Raw genomic sequence first — 25,877 nt, forward strand, 5'->3', positions numbered from 1 at the left:
TGCACGTTTGCACTCAGAAACTCGGCTCACAACAGGTAGAACGTAAATGAGAAATGGCTTCAGCTTGGCTCTCCATGCGTGAAAGAAGCCCCCACCCCAACGCGTTTCTTCCATGTGGGGCTTAGTGAGACTATGGCCCGGATTCACAAAGCACGTATGCCGACAAGATACGCCAACGTAAGTGCAAATGTGCGCCGGACCCACAAACTAAGATGCGCCTAAAAACAGGCTTCATCCCGCCGACGTAACTTGCCTACACCGACGTAGGGTGGGCGCACATTTAGGCTGGACGCATGGTGGTGCTCCCATTGATTAGCCATTCAAATATGCAAATGAGTGAAATACGGCGATTAACGAGCATACGTGCGCCCGACGCAGTGCCCGTAAGTTGTACGTCCGGCGTAAAGTTATTCCCAATAAAGGAGGTGTAACCCAGCAGCAGACATGCAAAGGTCTGCACCAGGGAACACAAGCCGGCGTATTTTACGTTGGACGTGTCTGGCTGGGCGTAGGTTACGTTCACGCCGTACGCAGTGATCCTGGGTAGTTTAGGCAGTTCCGACGTGGTTGTGAGCATGCACAGGGGGATGCGTCCACGTCTCGGCGCATGCGCAGTTCGTGATACGTATCCAGGGGCGGACTGACCATTGAGTCACTCGGGCACTGCCCGAGGGCCCCATGCCACTAGGGGGCCCCATCAGGGTTGCCAGGCTCAGTAAAACCAGGGACAGTATGTAAAAATCTTTTTTTTTTTTTTTTTTACATCTGTCCCTGATATGTCAGAAACCGACAAGCCTTTGATGTGAAAATCCCGAGATTTTAGCTGCCCCGCCTCTGCACTGCCTCCTGGCGTGGTGGCCATCTGTAAGCCCAGGGGCCCCATGATCTTCTATTGCCCGGGGGCCCCATGAGTTGTCAGTCCACCCCTGTACATATCTGTCTGGCGCTCAGCCCATCATTTGAATGGGGTCACGCCTCATTTGCATGGCTCACGCCCACTGCGCTGCGTTGACGTAGCGTACATTGTTTGCGCTACGGTGGCGTAATGTGCGCCAGCTCTCTGTGAATCTGGGCCTATATGTTCGTTTTTTTTTTTTTTTTTTTTAAATGACAAACGTCATACTTACCTCTACTGTGCAGTTAGTTTTGCACAGAGTGGCCCCTCTTCTGGGGTCCCCCGGCACTTTCGCGGCTCCTCCCCACATCAGATAACCCCCTCTGGGAAACGCTCTCCCAAGGGGGTTACCTTGTGGGCGCGCTCCCGTGTCCAGCATTCTGCATCTGTAGCCGCTGAATGCAGGACTCTGCACCATCGCCCGCGTCATTGGATTTGATTGACAGCAGCGGGAGCCAATGGCTGCGCTGCTATCAATCTATCCAATCAAGAGCCGAGGGCCTTTGGAGAGAACGACGGCGGGATCGCACCCACGGAAATTTGGGGCTCAGGTAAGTAAAACGGGGGTGGGGGGCTGGGGGGCCAGACACTGCAAGGTGTTTTTTCCACCTTAATGCATAGGATGCATTAAGGTGAAAAAACACGAAGGTTTACAGCCCTTTTAATCTTAGAAGCAACCGCAGCTGCATCAGGAGCCATAAAGCAGACGACTGTCCAAAGGGGGTCTGCTCACTGAGAAGGGTTTTCCACATAACAGCGCCACCTGTAGGACAGCTGATCTATACATAGGCAGCATTGCTTATTATCTTTACTCTTCCCCTCTTGAATGTAACAGGGATGGAAATGCATGACCTTACCGGGCCTTGATTTCATATAAAGTCCCTAGGGATGGAAATACGTAGCCTTACCAGGCAATGGCTTCCTCAAAGTCCCTAATGTTTTCTTCTGTTTTTCTTTAAGGTGTTGCTCATTAGTTCCTGATCTGATAGAAGTCCTGTACAGGTGGCATGGGTGCAGTGGCATCACTAGGGTTGGTGTCACCCGGTGCGGTAAAACATGGTGTCACCCCCCCTCTGTCTAGGCTGCCCAGCACCAAGCAGGCAGCGTACGGGGCGCACCCCAAACCAGCCCCTGTAAATGATAGTATAGGGCAGTATAGTGGCAGGTTAGGGTAGTATAGAGTGGTATAGTGGCAGGTTGGTGTAGTGGGGTGGTATAGGACAGGTTAAGGTGGTATAGGGCATGTTGGGGTGATATAGGGTAGTTTGGGGTGGTATAGAGCAAGTTAGGGTTGCATAGGGCAGGTTGGGGTGGTATAGTGCAAGTTAGAGTGGCATAGGGCATGTTGGGATGGCATGGGAAAGGTTGGGGTGGTACAGGGCAAGTTAGGGTGGCATTGGGCAGGTTGGGGTGGTATAGGGCAAGTTATGGTGGCATAGGGCAGATTGGGGTGGTACAGGGCAAGTTAGGGTGGCACAGGGCAAGTTGGGGTGGCATGGGAAAGTTTGGGGTGGCACAGGGCAGGCTGGGGTGACACAGGGCAGGCTGGGGTGGTACAGGGCTGTTTGGGGGGGGGGGGGTACAGGGCAGGCTGGGGTGGCCTAGGGCTGTTTGGGGTGGTACAGGGCAGGCTGGGGTGGCAAAGGGCTGGCTGGGATGGCACAGAGCAGGCTGGGGTGGTACAGGGCAGGCTGGGGTGGTACAGGGCAGGCTGGGCATGTCAGCTAAAAAAAAACAAAAAACGAGATGGTGTCACCCCTCTAGCGGGTGTCACCCGGTGCGGACCGCACCCCCCTAGCAACGCCTCTTCATGGGTGAAATGCATGAGGGGGAGTTCTTCCATAGGTGGAAAGCCAAGCTGAAGCCATTTCTCATTTACTTTATACTTCTAGTTTGCTGAGTTTCTTTGTGTGGACAGGCGCCATTTTTCTGTAGCCTAGATGGAGCTTGGCGAGTTGGTATTCAGAGAGGATATTCATCCCTACCGGCACCAGCGAAGTAGGACCAGCTAGCTGAGTTTATTATTTGGGGCATCCGAGTGGTACTGCCTTTTATTACATAGTGCTACATACCACTGTGGGCTTGATTTACTAAAACACGAGCATTCAAAAATATGGTGCCGCTCTGCAGCACAGTGGTGACGTGGTTAGCACTTTCACCTAGCAGCAAAAGGGTCACTGGTTCGAATCCCAACCATGACATCATCTGCCTGGAGTTTGCATGTTCTCCCTGTGCCTGTATGGGTTTCCTCCGGGTACTCCGGTTTCCTTCCACACTCTAAAGACATGCTGGTATGTTAATTGGATCCTGTCTAAATTGGCCCAAGTGCGTCGGGACCCTTGGGGGTATAACCGCTCTATATCAAGATACCTCTCAAGTCATAGTAACCAATCAGCTTCCAGTTCTTTTTTTTCTCAAAGCTTAATTGAACAAGCTGAAGTTAAAAACTGATTGGTTACCACCAGATTTAGCACTCTCCTGTTTTAGTAAATCAACCCCTGATGACTCATATTTGGCCCATAAACAAGGATTGGGAATATCTAAAGTGTTTTCTTGCCTGTGGAGATTGTTTTTTCCGTGAATACTAAATTGCGCACATCTGTAAATCTTTATAAAAACCTGTTACTTGCCTGTACTTGGTTTTAGGTTTGAGTATTGGGAGGACTTTGAGGACGACCATGGCAAAGCGACAGATAATGGTTACCACAGCCTTCACAAGGTCCTTGAACCGTTTCTACTGCGCAGAGTCAAGAAGGATGTCGAGAAATCTCTTCCAGCTAAAGTGGAGCAAATCCTGCGGGTGGAGATGTGTGCTCAACAGAAACAGTATTACAAGTGAGTCTGTCAATACTAGTGCAGAGAAACGTGTTGAACTGGCATCCAGAATTAATAAAGCGGAAGTAAACCCACCGATTCATATATAGCCGCTACGTTCCTGGCATACCGAGAATGCTGTCACATTGGTTGTGCTCTCAACCAAACTTTCAGACCATCCAATGGCTGGTGTCAGAACTGATCACATGTGCAGCATCATGGCAGTTGAAGATCAAACGGAGGCCAAGATGGCAGCTTTATTGGCTGAAAACCATAGGAGGGTTTACTTCCACTTTAATTGGGAGTCAAATTTTAGCCAAGTACAGAAGACGCTTTACATATAAATGATACCTGTTTGGCAGGCCCGGACTGAGACAGAAAATAGGCCCGGGCATTTTATAATGAGCAGCCGAAGGGGGGGGGGGCACTTTGCCATGGCGGTTAATGATGGGATGTGGGGTTCCAGCACCCTGCACCTCTGGACCCCTTTACATTACACAGCACCCTGCACCTCTAGACCACTTTACATTGCACAGCACCCTGCACCCTTTTACATTACACAGCACCCTGCACCTCTGGACCCTTTTACATTACACAGCACCCTGCACCTCTGGACCCTTTTACATTACACAGCACCCTGCACCTCTGGACCCTTTTACATTACACAGCACCCTGCACCTCTGGACCCTTTTACATTACACAGCACCCTGCACCTCTGGACCCTTTTACATTACACAGCACCCTGCACCTCTGGACCCTTTTTTACATTACACAGCACCCTGCACCTCTGGGCCCCTTTACATTACACAGCACCTCTGGACCCTTTTACATTACACAGCACCCTGCACCTCTGGACTCTTTTACATTACACAGCACCCTGCACCTCTGGGCCCCTTTACATTGCACAGCACCCTGCACCTCTGGACCCCTTTACATATCACCGCACCTCTGGACCCCTTTACATTACACAGCACCCTGCACCTCTGGACCCCTTTACATATCACCGCACCTCTGGACCCCTTTACATTACACAGCACCCTGCACCCCTTTACATATCACCGCACCTCTGGACTCCTTTACATTACCCAGCACCCTGCACCTCTGGACCCCTTTACATTACACAGCACCCTGCACATCTGGACCCCTTTACATATCACCGCACCTCTGGACCCCTTTACATTACACAGCACCCTGCACCTCTGGACCCCTTTTCATTACACAGCACCTTGCACCTCTGGACCCCTTTACATTACATAGCACTGCACCTCTGGAACCCTTTACATTACACAAACCCCCACAGTTTGTTACACAGACACCCCCCTAACAGTTCTAGCCCCTCTGCATGTTACACAGACCTCCCTACAGTGCAGACCCCCTCCCTACAGTGCAGACCCCCTCCCTACATTACAGACCCCCCCCCTGCGCCCCGCGGGCCACCGGGAATATGCCCGGTATGTTCTATAGCCAGTCCGGGCCTGCTGTTTGGTGATATCAAATAAATGTATTGCCATTGCTTGCATGCAACGTCGAGCATTTTCCTCACAATGGCTTTCTTTTGATGTCCTGGCTGTAGGTGGATTTTAACCAGAAACTTCAAGGCGCTGACGAAAGGCCCAAGGGGCAGCACATCTGGTTTCCTTAACATTGTAATGGAACTGAAGAAGTGCTGCAATCACTGCTTCCTCATTAAGGCCGATGATTCAGAAAGAGAAAGCAGACAAGATTTACTGCAGGTCAGTCAATGAAAAATGTAAACGCCTCTGTTTTCTGCATGCAGTAATGGATTCTCCCTCTCCGATTGTCATGTTTATCATTGAATGTGAAAGGAAGGAGAAAATACCAAACTTTAGGTTGTCCCCAGAAAAGTAATAGAGGGGAAATCTTCCAATGGGGACAATATTTCTGATGACCTCGGGTCCCCAAGGGATCCCTAATTTGCAGGGATTTTCTATCACTTTTTGTTTGGCTATGGGACAGCAAATGAAGAGAAATCTCCTCAATGGGACATGGATGTCAAAAAATAAACTCCCTCCCTCTATATAAAAATGTATAAAAAAATAAAATAAAAAAAATATGCCTATAGTTCTACTTTAACCTGTTATGGACTGCCCTATGCAGATATACTGTGGCAGGGAGGCCCTCCTGCGCACAATCATGTACCTGTACTGGGTCTGGGGCAGGAATGCCCCTGGCGACCCGCTTATGCTGTGATTGGACACAGTGGGAGCCAATCGGTGGGTCCGGCAGACGCAATGTCCACAGAGACAAGCGATCATTCTCAGAAGAGTCTGCCTATGTAAACAAGGCAGACCGCCGTTTTGTTTATAGCACACAAAATAGAACCCGCAGAGGTGATCAAATACCTCCAATATAAAGCTCTATTTGTGGCAAAAAAAGGACGTTCATTTTATTTGGGTATATCGTCGCATGACTGCGCAATTGTCAGTTAAAAAAACGCAGTGCCGTATCGCAAAAAATGGCCTGGTCGCTGCGGAGGGAGGGGCTGCGGGCATCAGGCGGGAGGAGAGAGGAGAGGGGGAGCTGCTGTCCTGCTGGCGTCAGCCCGCTCCTTGCGCTGGGGAGGGGGGGGGGGCGCGGGCGTCAGCCAGGAGGAGAGGAGAAGACCTCCGGCGAGTCTGCGAATAGGGTGTAATCATTCTGCAAGGTGGATTAAAAAAATGTTAAACTAATTTTACTAGGGCTTATTTTCGGGGTTGCAGCCCTCCCCAAGAATCATGCTAGGTCTTATTATTGGGGTAGGTCTCATTTTCGGGGAAACACGGTAGACTCTGCCTCTGAGGTAGGACACAAAACTAAATCAGTAGGGTGTTACTTCACCCCTTGTGCACTATATACCCCCCCCCCCTCCCGGACAAGGTAAGAGGTCAGTTTTAGTTTTTGTGTATATATTTTTAATAACCAGCATTTATTTTTTCCTTCCAGTCTCTGATCAGAAGCAGTGGAAAGCTTGTTCTGCTGGACAAACTGTTGACACGACTGCGTGAGAGAGGAAACCGCGTGCTCATCTTTTCTCAGATGGTGCGCATGTTGGACATCTTGGCAGAGTACCTCACCATTAGGCACTACCCGTTTCAGGTATCTTTGCAAATATTGTGTCTTTGGTATACTGAGAACCTAAATGTTCAAATTGTGACTAGTTAGTAAACGATATACTTGATTATTTTCTCTTCCGTTCATGGACGGACACAGCAGCCTTTGACCTTAGGGTTATATCCGCTTCCTTCATGAGAGTTTAAACTCTCCTGAAGGAAGCGGATATAACCCTAAGGTCAAAGGCTGCTGTGTCCGTCCATGAACTCCGAGAAATGGATTTTACGGTGAGTACAAAAATTCAATTTTTTCTACATTTTATTTTTGTTTATTTGAATTCGTACTTCTTTAGTGCTTTTTTCCCCTGGGCACTCAAAGCACGCAGAAGATCAGGCGTGCGTTTAAAGATGGCCACACACTTTTAGTATTCCGGCAGATTCATAGAAACAGGGGGTGACCCTGCCGGCTCGACAAAAGTTGATTGAGAAAAGAGCCAACTTGAAAAGTGTCAGCTGGACAGTGCAGCCAATCAACTCCAGGCACTGCTGAGATATTCTGACAGCTGGCGCAAGTCAGGATGCCGTAGCCTGGCAGAGGGGATTGGTCCTTCCATGTTGTTTGTGTAGATGTGGAATCTGTTAGATTATTTGTTCAGCCTAGAGGCAGAATGAAAGAAATCTATTAGTGTATGGCCAGAGGAAAACTACACAAGCACAGGGGAAACATGCAAACTCCATACAGGTTATGTCCTGGTGGAAATTCAAACCAAGGGCTGTAAGTGCTAACCACTGTGCAGCTCCACTTTGCATTTTTACATAGAATATTTATTTTTACATGGAATATTTTACATGGAGTATTGATATTTGGTGTAAACATCCCTTGTGACAGTAATCGGTAGTGACAGGTACTCTTTATGGAGGGATCGAGGGTCTAGACCCCCGATCCCTCCTTTTGCACTAAAGAGTATTCAGATTCTGCGATTCTGAATACTGTCTTTTCGTTGAAATCGGCGCCATTGGCAGCTGAGTAAGCCAGAAGTGACGTCGCTTCCAGGATTTTACATCGGAGTCCCGATCAAAGCAGAATCCTGCTTTGTTTGGGTCTCAGCCTAGGCTAGGCTGGACACGACCCGCCTGAGGCTGGACACGCCGGTGGGTGGCTTGGGTCTCCCAGTGGGACGGGAGGCCTGAGAAGAACAGGGGAAGGCGGCTTTTATCCGCATCGGTTATCATTAAAAAGCCAACCACTGGCTCTAAAAAAACGATATTGGGGGGTGATGCCTGCAGTTGCAAGCATCACCCCGGTTTAACCCCTTCAAGCCATAAACGCAAATTTGTGTATGGTCGGCGTGAAGGGGCTAATAAACGAAAAAAGACCAAATATACATTTATTCATTCAAATTTTTGGTTATAACATTTTGCAAACAAGTTATCTTCTCCTTCACTGATGTGCGCTGATAAAGGCCGTACTGATGTGCGCTGATAAGGCCGCACTGATGTGCTCTGATGAGGCCGCACTGATGTGTGCTGATGAGGCGGCACCGATGAGGCTGCACTGTTGGGCACCGATGAGGCTGCACTGTGGGGCACCGATGAGGCTGCACTGTTGGGAACCGATGAGGCTGCACTGTTGGGCACCGATGAGGCCAGGGATGGACTGGCCATTGAAACTACAGGGAGTTTCCCGGTGGGCATATGGCTCAGTGGGCCGGCTTCAGTGACAGTGGAGCGCCGCCCCTCTGTCTCTCCCTTCCTGCAGCGCTCACCTCCTCTCCCTCCCCGCATCGCTCACCTGGGGGGAACAAAGAAGCAGGGGGAGGACTAGAGGAGTAGAGGGGGCGACAGAGGAGCATGGGGGAGGGGACAGACAGCTGACTCAACAGCTATGGCCTGGGAGTTTATCACTTCTGCCTAATCTTGTCCCATGGGGGGGTGGGCACCAAACTTATTCTTTGCCCCGGGTGAAATAATGTCTAGCTTCCCCACTGGTACTGCCTATTAGAGTACCAGTACCAGCCATTCTAATTTAATAGACTAAAACAGCTAGTGGCTAGTAAATGGGTAGAGGGGGCTTGGGTGGCCGGGGTGGTTTGGGAGTTGTCCGGCCGCCATGGGAGAGACCTGTCAAAGTGGGCCAGTCTGGATGAAGTCCAGGGCCAAATTTTTGTCCCAGTCAAGCCCTGAATGAGGCTGCACTGATGAGTCTGTACTGATAGGCTGCACTGATGAGGCGGCACTGGTTGGCACTGATGAGGAGGCACTGATAGGTGGCACCGATGGAAACCGGTAGGCAGCACTGATCTGTGACACTGAGGTGGAGGCTCTGATTTGCAGCACTGGTGGGATTGCACTGATAATCAGGACACCGGATAAACACAGGACAACCCCCCTGGCAAGTGACTGACCTCCTGTGTTCAGAATCCACCATGGCAGCGCTTGGCACAGGACCCTGAAGCTATGGAAGATCCCTGGACTAGCGTTGTCTACTTCCATGATTTCCAGTTTCTAGAGGGATCCCACAGGTATGGTATATTCATAGTTACATTGGTCCAAGCTGAACCAGTGGATGTAAAAATGACTATACCAGGAATTCTTCTTTATGGACACAAGGATGGTGGTTGGGCAGGCCTTAGCCTGAAATCTAACTTTTATAGTAGCAGCAGTTTCATAAGACCACACAAAGGTTGTAGGACTTCTAAAAAGACAGGAAAATTCAACAGAGGGGCAGCAGCACCATGGCTGTGGAGGAGTCTGCTCCTCATACTTCCTGTCTTCTATCTCTCAGGCGCGATGAGAGAGAGACAACAGGAAGTGACATCATGGCCTTAGATGTCAATCAATCTGCCCGGCCGTAGTAATAGACACTATGAGCGCCGGGCAGACACTGTGGCTACCCGGTAAGCGCCACAAGGCGGTACAAAAGCCCGCAAATAAGGCGCTGCGTCTGCAATCTTGTGATTGCATGGACGTGGCGCTTCCCATAATGCACGTGGCCGGCGCCACATAGTGCATTTAGTAAAGGATTTTTAAAAAAAAAAAAAAATTTCTTAAACGGGCCGTTTAAAAAAAAAGTTTATTTATTTTTTGTGACTACAGGAGGGGGGGGCGGCGCCCGGGTGCCCCTATAGACGGGCTGCCACTGGTGCCCAGTATAACCCAGGAATTGTGTTCTTGAGGTGGCACCATGGTAATATGTTGTAGAAGCTACTGTAAAATCTTAGGAATACCCGTAATATACTGTAAAGATCACAACATGAAATAAACTTCCAGTTTGCCTGGTCAGTAGGAAAGTAATTAAAAAATTATTAACTGACAGGTTTGCTTTAAAGCAACATAAGCTGTTACTCGGGGTAGTAAACCTATGTGGAGCGACTGCACTCATTGAAGTGACTTTTACTGCGTTTTCTAGTAAGCTTCGGAGCTCTGGGTTTGGGGACTGTTGATGTTTTGGTACCAAGATAGTTAAAATCCGATCCTCTAGTTGCCCAGTGCTTTGTAAAGTGATCTCTCCAGTCACAGGGTGTCTATCTCCAGGGTATGTCCACAAACTGCACACGGCGGTCGGGTTATTTTTAATCCTTGAGCGTTAAGGGTATGATCTGTTCATACTGAGTTTCTCCTGCAGCATCCTCAGATTTTTTATTTTTTTTTGTTCCATTACAGAGACTTGATGGTTCAATCAAGGGAGAGATTCGTAAGCAAGCGCTGGATCACTTTAATGCTGAAGGCTCGGAGGTGAGATCTGGCATTGGCTTTGTTTATATGTTTTTTTTTTTTTATATTTCATGCAGTTATTAATTATTTCCGAATATTCAATCTAATATCTTTTTTGTTTTTTTAGGATTTTTGTTTCTTGCTCTCTACACGTGCCGGTGGGCTTGGGATAAACTTGGCGTCTGCTGACACCGTAGTCATCTTCGATTCGGACTGGAACCCCCAGAATGACTTGCAAGCCCAGGCTAGAGCTCACAGGATTGGCCAAAAGAAACAGGTTTGTTTTCAGCAACACGCTTGGCTGTGCCCAGTATAACCCAGGAATTCTGTTCTTGAGGTGGCACCATGGTAATATGTTGTAGAAGCTACTGTAAAATCTTAGGAATACCCGTAATGTACTGTAAAGATCACAACATAAAATAAACTTCCAGTTTGTCTGGTCAGTAGGAAAGTAATCTGAACCTTTCCCTAGTTCTATTTCTTGCATTGCTCTATTGCCAATAGATGGAGCTGCCAGAATAAATTGTCAAGTCCATATCGGTAACATGAGTAGTTACATAGTTAGTCAGGTTGAAAGAAGACACAAGTCCATCCAGTTCAACCACCAAAAAAATAAACAAAATAAAAAACATAGTAAAATCCCATACACCCAACTCCATATCCAGAGGAAGGCAAAAAAAAACAGCAGAGCATGATCCAATTTGCTACAGCAGGGGAAAAAATTCCTTCCTGATCCCCCGAGAGGCAATCGGATTTACCCTGGATCAACTTTACCTACAAATCTTAGTACTCAGTTATATTCTGTACATTTAGGAAAGAATCCAGACCTTTCTTAAAGCAATCTACTGAGCTGGCCAGAACCACCTCTGGAGGGAGTCTGTTCCACATTTTCACAGCTCTTACTGTGAAAAAACCTTTCCGTATTTGGAGGTGAAATCTCCTTACCTCTAGACGTAAAGAGTGCCCCTTGTCCTCAGTGTTGACCGTAAACTGAATAACTCAACACCAAGTTCACTATATGGACCCCTTGTATATTTGTACATGATGATCATATCCCCCCTTATTCTTCTCTTCTCAAGAGTGAATAGATTTAGTTCTTCTAATCTTTCCTCATAGCTGAGCTCCTCCATGCCTCTTATCAGTTTGGTTGCCCTTCTCTGCACTTTCTCCAGTTCCCCGATATCCTTTTTGAGAACTGGAGCCCAAACCTGAACTGCATATTCCAGATGAGGTCTTACTAATGATTTGTACAGGGGCAAAATGATATCTCTGTCTCTGGTAATCATGGTGTGTCGTTGGTGGATTGGGGAAAAAAAAATATCAAAAGTTACCATAACTCATTTTTTGATGGCTCCTCGCTCAGTTATCGCTAGATCGTGGCGCCAAGGGGCGATCCATTCTCTAGCTGATTGGGCTTGTAAAGATGGAACACCTAGAACGTATGGTCACCATTATGTGGACTGTACGGTTGCACTTCCGGTTCGCCTCCAATTTTGATGATTTTGTAGCAGAAACAGTTAATGATGCTTCTCCTGGGCCCTCTCATGTGTAAAATGGCTATCCCCCCAATCTTCCTTTTTTTTTTTTTTTTACCCTTATCCTTGCTTCACTATCCCTCTCCTCTTTTTGCTCCTCAATCCTCCCCCCGCCTTTTTTTTTTTTTTCGCTTTCTTTATTTTTCTTTCTTTACCCTTCTTTCACCTAGACCCCTTTCACACTAGGGCGTTATAACGCTGAAAATAGCGCTGGCAAAGTACCCTGAAACAGCCGCTGCTGTCTCTCTCCAGTTAAAAAAGGTCCTGTTAGCAGCATCTTTGGAGCGGTGTGTATTCCACTCCTCCACCGCTCCTGCCCATTGAAATGAATGGGGCACCACGGCTATACTGCCAGTGACTTGTCCTTAAGGTTCCCCTAACGAGAAAGATCCTTCAAGGACTACGCAGACGCAAACTTGCCGACAGAAATTTCCGAACCTTGCCCGGCATCCAAGCTCATTCTTTAACACCCCCGTGGATTGGAGGATGTTAAAAAAAGAGCCAGGAGGCCAAGCGAAGCCATAATCATAGTTGCGTGAACATGTTAAATAGTTGGGCACTCAAAGCTTCTGGCTTCTACTACCGGTTGGGAGGTGGTCAAACCTTGTGGTTGAGCTGTCCTTTTACCCCCACTCCCCTCCAAACTGATACCCCCTTTAGCGGCATAGGCAGCAGTCAGGGACACTACCACTCACTAAATGAGGCCCATTTAAGTGAATAGGACTGCTCTGCAAGCGCCTCACTACCGCGTGCATTGCACACAGTGAAAGGGGGAATGGTGCAGAGTTTAAGAGGGTAAAATGGTATTATTATTTTTTTTTAAATAACAAACATGTAATACTTACCTGTTCGGTGCAATGATATTGTAGAGTGGAGATATGCAATTAGCGGACCTCCAGCTGTTGCAGAACTACAATTCCCATGAGGCATAGCAAGACTGACAGCCACAAGCATGACAGCAGAGTCAGAGGCATGATGGGACTTGTAGTTTTGCAACAGCTGGAGGTCTGCTAATTGCATATCCCTGTTGTAGAGCATAGCCCTGATCCTCCTCTTCTCTGGTCACCCACCCTCCTGAAGCCCCCAACCCCCCCCCCAAAAAAAAATTACATGCCAAATGTGGCATGTAAGGGGGCGAGGAGTGGATTAAAGGAGTTGTAAAGGAAATTTTTTTGTTCACCTTAATGCAATCTATGCATTAAGGTGAAAAAACATCTGATGATGCCGCGCCCCCCCCCAGCCCCCATTTTACTTACCTGACCCGCCGAAAGTCCCGCGCTCGGTCCCGAGATCCTCTTCGCCGCTCAGCCTGGCCGCTGATTGGCTAGAGCGGATGGATTGAGAGCAGCACAGCCATTGGCTGGCGCTGCTGTCAATCACATCCAGTGATGCGGCGCGGGGCCGAGTTACACAGTGAGCGGCTATGGTGTGGTATCACGGGAGCGCGCCCGCAAGGACTCATCACCATGCGAGCTCTCTTGCATGACTGTGGTTACTAATTGCGGGGAGGACCAGAATAAGCAGCCGAGGGAACCCAGAAGACGTGGATTGGGGCCACTCTGTGCAAAACAAACTGCACAGTGGAATTACCGTATTTATTGGGGTATAGCGTGCTCCCGCGTATAGCGCGCACCCCTAAAGTTGCCCCGAAATTCCTGTAAAAAAAAAATGTTATAAGATTTTATTACTTACAGTTTTGGTGTCTTGCCCAGCGTCCATCGTCCGGTCCGGCGTCCGTCTGCGGCCTCGGTGGTGTCCTTCCGGCTTCTCCAGCGCGCGCTTCAAGTCGAGTCCCCGCGCTCAGTTCGAACGCCTCCGCCGACATATACCGTGTGCAGTACACTCGGGTACATTCAGCAAGGCTCGGCTTCGCTCGTGCTCACGCTCTGTGACGTTTATGCTTGAGCACGAGCGAAGCCGAGCCTAGCCGAATGTACCCGAGTGTACTGCACTCGGTATATGTCGGTGGCTCCATTCAAACTGAGCGCGGGAAGCGGCTATCGGTGTATATCGCGCACCCACGATTTCCCCCTTGTTTTAAGGGGAAAAAAGTGCGCGATATACGCCGATAAATACGGTAAGTATAACATGTTTGTTATTTTAAAGAAAAACTTTTTTTTCCTTTAGTAACCCTTTAAGCGGAAGTTCCACTTTTGGATGGAACTCCGCTTTAAGAGCAGCAGAGGCCGTAGTGTTGCCTCAATACAGGAAGCTAGAAGCCATAACATAAGGAAATGTGCATGGATTGGCTAAATTTTCTACATAAATTTTTTTTTTTTTATTCAAGATTTACACATTTATTTTACTGGATTTATTGGAAAAAAAAGTGTGAATCTCTGGTGAAAGTTGTGTGACCCTTGGGTGAAAACATTAATGAATAGACCCAGGTTACATTTTCCTTTCCATTGTTGTCAATTTGTGTTTTGCATAAATAATATTTTAACATTTGAAGTTTATTCTACACAGGTAAACATTTATCGCCTGGTCACCAAGAACACTGTAGAGGAAGAGATCATAGAACGGGCAAAGAAAAAGATGGTTCTTGACCATCTCGTGATCCAGCGCATGGACACCACTGGGCGCACGGTGCTGGAGAACAACTCTGGAAGTTCAAAGTAAGGAATGGCAATTCATCTAGTGACGTTAAAGTGTGCTACCTTTTTATCTGTGATCATAGTTATTATAATATATGTTGATCTTTGGTCTCTTGTAGTTCCAATCCATTTAACAAAGAGGAGTTGGCGGCGATTTTAAAGTTTGGAGCAGCGGATCTCTTTAAGGAACCAGAAGGAGAGGAATCAGAACCCCAGGTTAGATGTCTGTGTAAGATGTAAGTGATAGCCTTGTAACACTGGGCAATGCACTGTAGGTTTAGATCCTTCTAATCCAGCGTATTGATCTTCTAAAGCGGTAGTAAACCACCGTTTTTCTTTTTTTAAATCTGCAAGGCAAGGTTATAATGTGCTAGTATGCATCGCATGCTAGCACATTATATAAAACATGCCTTAGCGCCGACCGCACTCACATTTGTGTGCTCGGATTCAAGGTGGTATACCGGGGATGACGCATGCAGCTACAGGCATTACCCCGGTACCATTTTTTTTTTTAGAGCGGGTGGTCGGCTCTTTAGTGATAACCGATGCAGCTTAAAGCCGCTTGGTTGTTATCCTAAAGGAGCGGGAGGGGACTCCTGCTCCTTCCGCTGCTCTCTCTGGACCCCGATCCACAAACTGGCGCATCCGCCAGCTAGACTTATGCCGCGTACACGATCGGAAATTCCGACAAGAAAAACTTGGATTTTGTTTTCCACCCGAATTAGCATGGGCCTCTTGGCTGCTTCTCTGATGAATGCTCTCCTTGCCCAGCCTGTGATTTTAGGTGGAGGGCCATGTCTTGGTAGGTTTGCAGTTGTGCCATACTCTTTCCATTTGCTGATGATGGATTGAACAGAGCTTTGTGAGATGTTCAAAGCTTGGGGTATTTTCTTATATCCTTACCCTGCTTTCAACTTCTCCACAACATTTTCCCCTGACCTGTATGGTGTGTCCCTTGGCCTTCATGATGCGGTTTGTTCACTAAGGTTCTCTAACAAACCTCTGAGGGATTCACAGAACAGCTGTATTTATACTGAGATTAAATTACACACAGGTGGACTCGATTTACTAATTAGGTGATTTCTGAAGGCAGTTGGTTCCACTAGATTTTAGTTGGGGGTATCAGAGTAAAGGGGGCTGAATACAATTGCACGCCACACTTTTTACATATTTATTTGTAAAAAAAATTGAAAGCCATTTCTTATTTTCCTTCCACTTCACAGTTATGTGCCACTTTGTGTTGGTCTGTCACAAAAAAATCCCAATAAAATACATTTACGTTTTTTGGTTGTAACATGACTGTAAGGGGTTAGCTCGGTAGCGGGGGTGTGTGACCTCCTGAGTGGGTTCACTACACACTGAATTATACAGAGAGGCAGCCGTGGGTGGTTGAAAAAACAAGGGTTATGGTTTATTCTTCCATATTGCTGGAAACAAATGCAAGCATCCAAACAGCATAAACAAAACAAAACATAAAATAAACCCTGGCCACTTCGGCCGTCTACCTTCACAACACAGGAACCTACCTATGGAGTCTGGCACAGCCTACTGCTGGGCAGACACTGCTGGTCTTCCAGCAGAAAACAATAGTCGTTTTGATTTTCTTATCACACAGCAAAAATATCAACATCCACTTCACCTTCAGAAGTCTTCCTCAGCTCACTGCTCTCCTTAACTCAACAAGCCTCAGGATGCAGTATTCAGTAGTAATCCTCTGGACAACTTATAGAGGCCTTAATTTTTCCATTCTGAACAGCTGAAGCTGTCCTTTAGGCTGGGTTCACACTACTACACTACTTTCATCCTACTTTGCTCTGTGTTCAATGTTTCCCTATGAGAGCGTCTTGTAGCGTCCTACACAAGTCGGTCCGACTTTGAAAATGCTCCCTGTACTACTTTTGGTCCTACATTGATCCTACTTCAGGCCCATTGAATATCATTGAAGTCGGACCAAAGTAGTATCCTGTTCATGAAAGTAGGATGGATGTAGGACCAATGTAGGATAAATGTAGGACCAATGTAGCAGAGCAAAGTAGGATGAAAGTAGTGTAGTAGTGTGAACCCAGCCTTAACCTTTCTGGCTACTTCTGCAGCAGACACCTGATAGTAATTGGTGAATTTTCGAAACAAGGCAGAAATGTATCTCCCGTCTGTGACAACACCCCCAGATTTACCTGACTTCCTGTCACAGACAAAATGTGGAAAGTTTCAAGGGGTATACATACTTTTTAAAGGCACTGTATATACTTTGCCCCCCTATAGCCTCTCTTTCTCTGTCCTATTCTGATTCTTTGAGCTAAAAGTCATTGGTGAGAAATTGAGAGTGCCTGTGAAGGTTCTCATTTATCCAGGTCATGGCATAGCTGTTAGTAGTTGGATACAATCAACTGAGATGGTTCTGTATTGTTGAAGAACTTTGGTAGTTTATCCAAGCCAACGCGTTAGGAACATACCGTATATACTCAAGTATAAGCCGAGTTTTTCAGAACACTTTTTTTGTGCTGAAAATGCCCCCCTCGCCTTATACTCAAGTTACTTTTTTTTGCGCCTGATCTCCCGGACTTTGGGGACCCGGTACCGGCCGGCCGTAGGTCCCCTGGCACACATGTAGCCCCACTCTTCCTCTACAAGTGTACAAAGTTTGTTGGCCTGGGAGCACCGATTTTTCAAATTCGGGCACCCCTTCCATAGACCCCCATGTTAAATGGTAATTTCTCCAGTGACTTTGGGGACCCGGTACCGGCCGGGCGTAGGTCCCTTGGACCCGGAGCTTGGCACACATGTAGCCCCATTTCTCCTCTACAAGTGTGCAAAGTTTTTGTCTGGGAGACCTATGGCTGGGAGCACTGATTTTTTTTTCTTCAAAGCTGGACACCCCTTTCATAGACTCCCATGTTAAGCGTCAGTCTAGTCATGGGCACAATGAGGCATACACACAGTGTGGCATGCACATGGGCACAATGAGGCATGGACACAGTGTGGCATGCACATGGACACAGTGAGGCATGCACATGGACACCCTAGGCTTATACTCGAGTCAATAAATTTTCCCATTTTTTTGTGGTAAAATTAGGTGCCTCGGCTTATATTCGGGTCGGCTTATACTTGTATATACGGTACCCTAATATTTATATCCATACAGGTAGCACAGACCCTTTAATCCAATCACTATAGAATGTGTCAAGGCAGATGCTGTCTGTAAAAGATAAGATAGGGAGGTGTGAAAAACTAGAACAGGGTGGTTCCACAACTTTCGCATCTATAGCATTATACCTTGCCTCGCCTCTATTCTTGACAATTTGTCACTAAGTGGTATACACCATGGACCCACTGGTCGAAATTCCTATTTCTTTTATAGAATTTCCTAAAAAAAAAAGTAATGGCTGAAATCTACAACATGTTTTTGAATTTTCTTTGATTAATTCTACTTTCTTACTTTCTTTACTAACAGGAAATGGACATTGATGAGATTTTACGACTGGCAGAAACTAGAGAGAATGAGCCAAGCTCCAGTGCCACCGATGAGTTGCTGTCTCAGTTTAAGGTATGCCATTGGTACTCTTTTTAAATTTGTCTTTTATGCATAAAAATTGAATAACCTAGAAAGGCACGGGAACTTGCAGACTCTTTACTGAAGGCTTTTTTAAAAACCGATCATTCTTGTTATGTTTTCAAAAGTTTTATTGCTGATGCTTTTTCAGGTGGCAAATTTTTCAACTATGGAAGATGAGCCTCCACTGGAGAACCAAGGCCAGATAGATTGGGACAATATTATTCCTGAGGACCAAAGGAAGAAGATAGAGGAAGAGGAGCGTCAGAAAGAACTTGAAGAGATCTACATGCTTCCCAGGATTCGAAGCTTGAACAAAAAGGTAGGAGTTGACAATATTTAAAACTTCACTCAAATGTATACAGGAAAACCTTGGATTGCGAGCAGAATTCCTTCCAGAAATATGCTTGTAATCCAAAGCACTTGTATATCAACGCAAATTTCCCCATAGGAAATAATGGAAACTCGAATGATTCGTTCTACAATCATTTATTCATAGGTCCTTCAGTTTATAGTCCATATAAAAAGATTATTGCAATGTGATAGGTTGTGTAATTTTTAAAATGTCCATCCACAAATGGAAGCCTCCACAAGGGGATTAGAAGCAAAATTAAGCAGGAGCTACAGAGTATAAAAGAGAAGAGAGGTGTACCGTATTTTCCGGCGTATAAGACGACTTTTTGGATGCAAAAAAATGCATCCAAAGTCGGGGGTCGTCTTATACGCCGGTGACAGTCTCCATGCTGCTGCGAGCGTCCATGATTTAAAAGCCGCTCCTTCTTCTCAGCGTGTCCTGTGATAGGCGGAACACATCTTCCCAGCAGCGCCTCTGTTCTGTGTTCCTCCTATCACAGATGCCTTTTCATCCTCGGACGAGAGGACGTCCGTGATAGGTGGAACACAGAACAGAGACGCTGCTGGGAAAATTTGTGTTCCGCCTATCACAGGACACGCTGAGAAGAAGGCGCGGTTTTCAAATCATGGACGCTCGCAGCACGGAGACTGTCACCGGCCTGGAAACAAATCAGCAAAACGTGAGTGGATGGCAAGTGATGGCACAGTGGGGGCAAGTAATGTAATGGCACAGTGAGATTTGAAAAAAGCCTGTTTCTGTCAGCGGTTCTGGCTATCCCTCAGCTTTCAGAAAGACTAGAAGGAAGGGGGTAGTCTTATATGGCGAGTATATCCCAAAACCAACATTTTTCCTGGAAAATTAGGGGGTCGTCTTATACGCCGGCAAATACGGTATCTTGTTGTACCTTCATTAAATGTAACCATATTACTACACTTTGTTGCGCCTCTCTTCTCTTATATACTCAGTTGTGACATGACGCTACTCTTATATCAAGACATCGCTTGTATATCAAGTCAAAATGTATTAAAAAATGTTGCTTGTCTTGCAAAACGCTCTCAAACCAAGTTACTCTTATACCAAGGTTTTACTGTATGTCCAAAGTAGCCTGAAAACCTTAAACATTTATAAAGCATTGTTTCTTTGTGAAAGAGGCATATTGTAATTCAGCTATAGCATAAAACAATTAAAATACAAATTAAACTCATTATGACCTTATCTGACTCCCAAGTGATGCTGGTTCTGCTGGTCAAAATCAGGACCTATGCAAAATATATGTAACTGTATACAGTGCCGATCCTGACCTCCCTGGGGCCCTAAGCAAAATGACATGGCATATTAAAAATGAGAAGCAGGGGGCGCTGACGACAGTGACATGTCACATTAAAGAAAGTTGAGAAGCGGGGTGAGGGGGCGAAAATGACTTCTCACCAGGCGGGGGCCTCTAGTAATTTGGGGGGCCCTTTGCAGCTTTGCGGGGCCCTAAGCGGCTTGCATAGTGAGCCTATAGGGAGGATTGGCCCTGACTGTATATCAGGAGTGCTCAATCCGTACCCCACAGAGCCCTCTGATGTGGTCTGCGACCTCAAACCAGGGAAGCCCATGCTCTGGGATGGCGTATAGGCAAGCCCTGATCACGATCAATGGGTGGCCGACCCGCCATCCCAGAGCATCAAGGTGCATGGAACTGGCAGCGGAAGAAGCAGACGGCCGCGGACGGAGCCGCATTAGAATATGCTTCCTGTCCCAGGTGGAGTGATGCCAAGTGCACATCACTTGGAACCTTTCTAGCAGCCTGGAGAGTGATGCCAGCAGAAGCTGGAAGAGAAAATGGCCAGTGTATCAAACCTCACATATACTGCACTTTTGCAAAGGGCATATTCGCAGTTATAAAAAAGGGTTATTGGGCTGCTTGCACACTGATCCACAGGTACAGCGCAGTGCACCTGCGGGTTAGCTGCACTGAGATATAAGGGTAGATTCACAGAGAAGATACGACGGCGTATCTCTGAGTGTGCGGGGTCGTATCTATGCGCCTGATTCATAGAATCAGTTACGCATAGATTTCCCGAAGATCCGACCGGCATAAGTGTCTTACTACGCCCGTAGCTTAGGCTGCATATTTACGCTGGCCGCTAGGTGGCGCTTCCGTATATTTACGCAAGGAATAAGCAAATGAGCTAGATACGCCGATCCAGAAACGTACGTCCGGCCGGCGCATTTTTTTACGTTGTTTACGTTAGACTTTTTTCAGCGTATGATTACCCCTGCTATATGAGGCGTATCATATGTTAAGTATGGCCGTCGTTCCCGCGTCGAGTTTTGAAAATTTTACGTCGTTTGCGTAAGTCGTTCGCGAATAGGGCTAGACGTAATTTACATTCACATCGAAAGCAATGACGATTTGCGGCGGAATTTCGAGCATGCGCACTGGGATTTTTTCACGACCGGTGCATGCGCCGTTCCTAAAAAACGTCAAATACGCAGGGTCACAGTTAATATACATAAAACACGCCCACATCATTCACATTTGAATTAGGCGTGCTTACGCCGACACAGATCCGTTACGCTGCCATAACTAAGGGCGCAAGTTTTTTCTGAATACAGAACTTGCGCCCAAAATTACGGCGGCGTAACGTATCTGAGATACACCATTGTATCTGAATCCAGCCCACAGACTTCTATTATATCCTGCGGGTTTGGTGCGCTTTCAGGTGTTTTGGTGCACTTTTTAAAAGTACACCACACCGCAAGATGTAATAGAAGTCTATGGCTCAGTGCAGCTAACCCGCAGGAAAGCCGCACGTGCACTGCGCTGCACCTGTGGTGCTGGTAAACCACAGCGCATCAGTGTGATAACTTCACATCAGAAGCTCTCCGTCAAATCAGAGGTCCTTCGTGATGTCAGAGTCCGCTGGGACTGCATAGACAAGCAGTGGCTGAGGAACAGATTATCTGAGTTTCCATTATTTCCTATGGGGAAACTCGCTTTGATATACGAGTGCTTTGGATTACAAGCATTTTTTTATGAATTATGCTTGTAATCCAAGGTATTACTTTACTTTAAATCACTAGCAAAACACTGTATAGATCCTTAAAACAAACTGATGCTGACTTCATCTGGCAGGCACAAGCAAATGACAGCGAGTCTGACCTGGAATCAAAGCAGAAGGCTCAGAGGTCCTCTGGGTCGGACAGTGAAACCGATGACTCCGACGATGATAGAAAACCCAAGCGCAGAGGACGTCCTCGTAGTGTTCGGAAAGACACAGTGGAGGGATTCACAGATGCAGAGATACGAAGGTATAGAAGGGCGCCTAATGGTTGTAATGTACTACTGATTGGCATGTGTGTGTACATAACACTACATGCTGTACTCTCAAGCCTTACATAGGTGATCTATATTTTTTTTTATATGTGTTTATTCTAGGTTTATCAAAGCCTACAAGAAGTTTCCGACTCCACTTGAAAGGTATGTTGTATTTAGTATCTTCTGTCTATGCTTGTACAGGATAACGAATCTCGAAAAATATAGTGGGATTGATTTACTAAAACTGGAGTGTGCAAAATCTGGTGCAGCTGTGCCTAGCAGCCAATCAGCTTCTAATGTCAGATTGTTCAATTAACCACTTAAGACCCGGACCAATATGCAGGTAAAGGACCAGGCCTCTTTTTGCGATTTGGCACGGCGTCGCTTTAACTGACAATTGCGCGGTCGTGCGACGTGGCTCCCAAACAAAATTGGCGTCCTTTTTTCCCCACAAATAGAGCTTTCTTTTGGTGGTATTTGATCACCTCTGCGGTTTTTATTTTTTGCGCTATAAACAAAAATAGAGTGACAATTTTGAAAAGAAATGCAATATTTTTTACTTTTTGCTATAATAAATATCCCCAAAAAGATATAAATTTTTTTTTTTTTCCTCAGTTTAGGCTGATACGTATTCTTCTACCTATTTTTGGTAAAAAAAATCGCAATAAGTGTTTAAGGATAGGTTTGCGCAAAATTTATAGCGTTTACAAAATAGGGGATAGTTTTATGGCATTTTTATTAATATTTTTTTTTTTTACTACTAATGGCGGCGATCAGCGTTTTTTTTTTTTTTTCGTGACTGTGACATTATGGTGGACACATCGGACAATTTTGACACATTTTTGGGACCACTGTCATTTTCACAGCAAAAAGTGCTATAAAAATGCATTGATCACTGTGAAAATGACAATTGCAGTTTGGGAGTTAACCACTAGGGGGCACTGTAGGGGTTAAGTGTGATTTCATATGTGTTTCCAACTGTAGGGGGGCGGGGCTGGACGTGTGATGTCAGTGATCGTCGTTCCCTATATCAGGGAACAGACGATCAATGACACTGCCACTGTGAAGAACGGGGAAGGTTTGTTTACACACACCTCTCCCCGTTCTTCAGCTCCTGTGACCGATTGCGGGACACCGGCGGCGATCGGGTCCGCAGGTCCCGCGGCCGCAGAGCTTTGGACCAGGTCGCGTGCGCGGGCCGGCGACCCACGGCTGGGCTCTTAAAGGCGACGTATATCGGCGTTAGGCGGCTCATTAAGTGGTTAAACTTTGACAATAAAACCTGGAATTGGTTTCTGTGCAGAGATGCGCCGGATTTTGCACGTTCCAGTTTTAGTAAATCAACCCCAATGACTTGTTTCTACTCTATGGTCTCAGGTTGGAATGCATTGCACATGATGCAGAGCTCGTGGAAAAGTCGTTGGCAGATCTGAAGAGACTGGGAGATTTATTGCACTCTAGCTGCACATCAGCAATGCAAGAGTTTGAGGAGCAGCTGAAAGAGAATCCCACCGATGGTAAATTTTTGCCATTTCATATAACGTAGATATTCTAAGAACTAATTGTAGTAATTTGATCATTTTGTACTTTGTTTTTGAAAAAAAAAAAGATTGTTAACCCCTTCTCGCCGGCCGTACTCAACCCCCCCCCCTCTTCCTCGCCCGGGCTCTCCTCTCCTAATGTGAGTCATAGGAGACCAAAATGAAGCTGGATCTAGTAACCCGGAAGTGATGTCATGGCATCACTACCGGTTTGCAGAATACGTGAAGGCGCCAAATTTAAAAAAATTACAGCATTCAAAACTGCCAAACTTGGCGCTTTCAATGCTTTTAAGCACAAAGAAGGGATTTGGACCCCCGATCCCTTAAGAGTACCCGTCACTGCCTATTACTGTTTTTTTTTTTTAGAAGACACCATAGGGAATAAAATGGCGGTCATTGCAACTTTTTATCTCGCACGGTATTTGCACTATAATTTTTCAAACACCTTTGGAAAAAAAACTTTCATGAATTAAAAAAAAAACAAAACGGTAAAGTTAGCCCAATTTTTTTGTATAATCTGAAAGATTTTGTTACGCCGAGTAAATAGATACCTAACTTGTTACGCTTTAAAATTGCGCACACTCATGGAATGGCGCCAAACTTTGGTACTTAAAAATAAGCGTCGCCTATGGAGATGTTTTTCTTTTTTTTTTTTACAGGTTACCAGTTTAATGCCGCGTACACACGATCGGTCAAACCGATGAGAACGGTCTGATGGACCGTTTTCATCGGACCAAACCGATCGTGTGTGGGCCCCATCGGTTATTTATCCATAGGTTAAAAAGAAAAAGCAATCTTGTTTTAAATTTAACCGATTGATACCTAACCGATAGAACAAAACCGATCGTCTTGTGTTTTTTATTTTGTTTGTTTATTTTTTTGTGGTTGAACTGGATGGACTTGTGTCTTTTTTCAACCTGACTAACTATGTAACTATGTCTGTGGGCATGTCCATCGGTTAAAAATCTACGCATGCTCAGAATCAAGTCGACGCATGCTTGGAAGCATTGAACTTAATTTTTTTCAGCACTTTGTTGTGTTTTACGTCACCGCGTTCTGACACAATCGTTTTTTTAACCAATGGTGTGTGGGCGCGACTGACCATCAGTCAGCTTCATCGGTTAACCTAGGACAACGGTCCTTCAGACCGTTCTCATCGGATGGACTGATCGTGTGTATGAGGCATTAGAGTTACAGAGGAGATTTTTTTTTTTATTCATGAAGTGTTTTTCTTAAAAAAAAAAAAAAAAAAGTATTTAATTTGAAAGACCGCAGTGCAAATATAGTGTGACATAAAATATTGTAACAATCGCCTTTTTATTTACCAGGGTCTCTGCTAATATATATATATATATATATATATATATATAATATAATATAATATAATATAATATAATATAAAATAAAATGTTTGTGGGTTTTAAGTAATTTTCCAGCAAAAAATACAGATTTTAACTTGTAAGCAACAAATGTCAGAAAAAGGCTTAGGCATGGAAGGGTTAAAATAATTTGTGAGGGTACGTTCTAATAAAGCATGGTGGGGTATCCTAGTTTCCATAAATGGTAATCCAGCCTATGAGCTCCTGAGATGCGGTAACCTTACATCATTTATGGGGTGCAATATCTGGCCATCTTCAGTGAGTACAACCAGAAGTTTAGCCGTTCCTTCAGGAAATCACCCAGTTGTGTTTTATTTTGTCTCAGGGAAAGGTCCGGGCAAAAGAAGAGGTCCAACTATAAAAATTTCCGGTGTCCAAGTAAACGTGAAAGCAATTATTCAGCATGAAGAAGACTTTGACATTCTCAGCAAAGCCATTCCCAAAGATGCAGAGGAAAAGAAAAAGTAAGTCTGTTGACCGTGTTTTTTTTTTATTTTTCCTTATTACTGTTGATCCAATATACTTATGTTTTATGACCAATCACAGTTCTGTTATTACACCATTTTTATAAATCTCCCCATTTTGTCCTTATCAATGACAAGGGTTCTATAAGTGAGGGGTGCCATGCTTCGTAGTATATGGTCCTAATGTAATGGTAAATACATTACGTTAAAGGGGTTGTAAAGGAATTTTTTCCCCCCCCTAAATAGCTTCCTTTACCTTAGTGCAGTCCTCCTTCACTTACCTCATCCTTCCATTTTGCTTTTAAATGTCCTTATTTCTTCTGAGAAATCCTCACTTCCTGTTCTTCTGTCTGTAACTCCACACAGTAATGCAAGGCTTTCTCCCTGGTGTGGAGAACGCCTCTTGAGGGGGCGAGCAATACCCCGAAAAATACGGTAGTTTTAGTATTAGTTTGTTTTACTAAAATGGCATTTTAGTTTTAGTCCCATTTTAGTCTTTTGACTAAAATGCAGTTTTAGTCGAATTTTAGTTGACTAAAATAGTATTCATTTAATCGAATAAAATGTTTTAGTCTACGAAAATTAAAGCGGAGTTCCACCCAAAAATGGAACTTCCACTTTTTGGAATCACCGGTGTCACATTTGGCACCTTTCACGGGGGAGGAGGGAGCAGATACCT

At 45.7% G+C, this 25,877-nt stretch overlaps 1 protein-coding gene across 3 annotated transcripts in view; it reads left to right on the forward strand.

The window, feature by feature from the left end:
- CHD2 (chromodomain helicase DNA binding protein 2) overlaps window positions 1-25,877 on the forward strand; it is a 142,963-nt gene that overhangs the window by 77,121 nt on the left and 39,965 nt on the right. For all 3 annotated transcript variants that reach the window (XM_040342359.1, XM_040342358.1, XM_040342360.1), the window contains exons 18-30: window positions 3,542-3,730; window positions 5,283-5,442; window positions 6,653-6,805; window positions 10,423-10,494; window positions 10,601-10,750; window positions 14,475-14,623; window positions 14,722-14,818; window positions 18,054-18,146; window positions 18,304-18,474; window positions 21,632-21,807; window positions 21,935-21,976; window positions 23,192-23,331; window positions 25,060-25,198. In XM_040342359.1, coding sequence (XP_040198293.1) covers window positions 3,542-3,730; window positions 5,283-5,442; window positions 6,653-6,805; window positions 10,423-10,494; window positions 10,601-10,750; window positions 14,475-14,623; window positions 14,722-14,818; window positions 18,054-18,146; window positions 18,304-18,474; window positions 21,632-21,807; window positions 21,935-21,976; window positions 23,192-23,331; window positions 25,060-25,198 — 1,731 coding nt within the window. The remainder of the gene's footprint in view (window positions 1-3,541; window positions 3,731-5,282; window positions 5,443-6,652; window positions 6,806-10,422; window positions 10,495-10,600; window positions 10,751-14,474; window positions 14,624-14,721; window positions 14,819-18,053; window positions 18,147-18,303; window positions 18,475-21,631; window positions 21,808-21,934; window positions 21,977-23,191; window positions 23,332-25,059; window positions 25,199-25,877) is intronic.

Source organism: Rana temporaria, chromosome 3 (genome assembly GCF_905171775.1).
Source record: "Rana temporaria chromosome 3, aRanTem1.1, whole genome shotgun sequence".
Taxonomy (NCBI): Eukaryota; Metazoa; Chordata; class Amphibia; order Anura; family Ranidae; genus Rana; species Rana temporaria.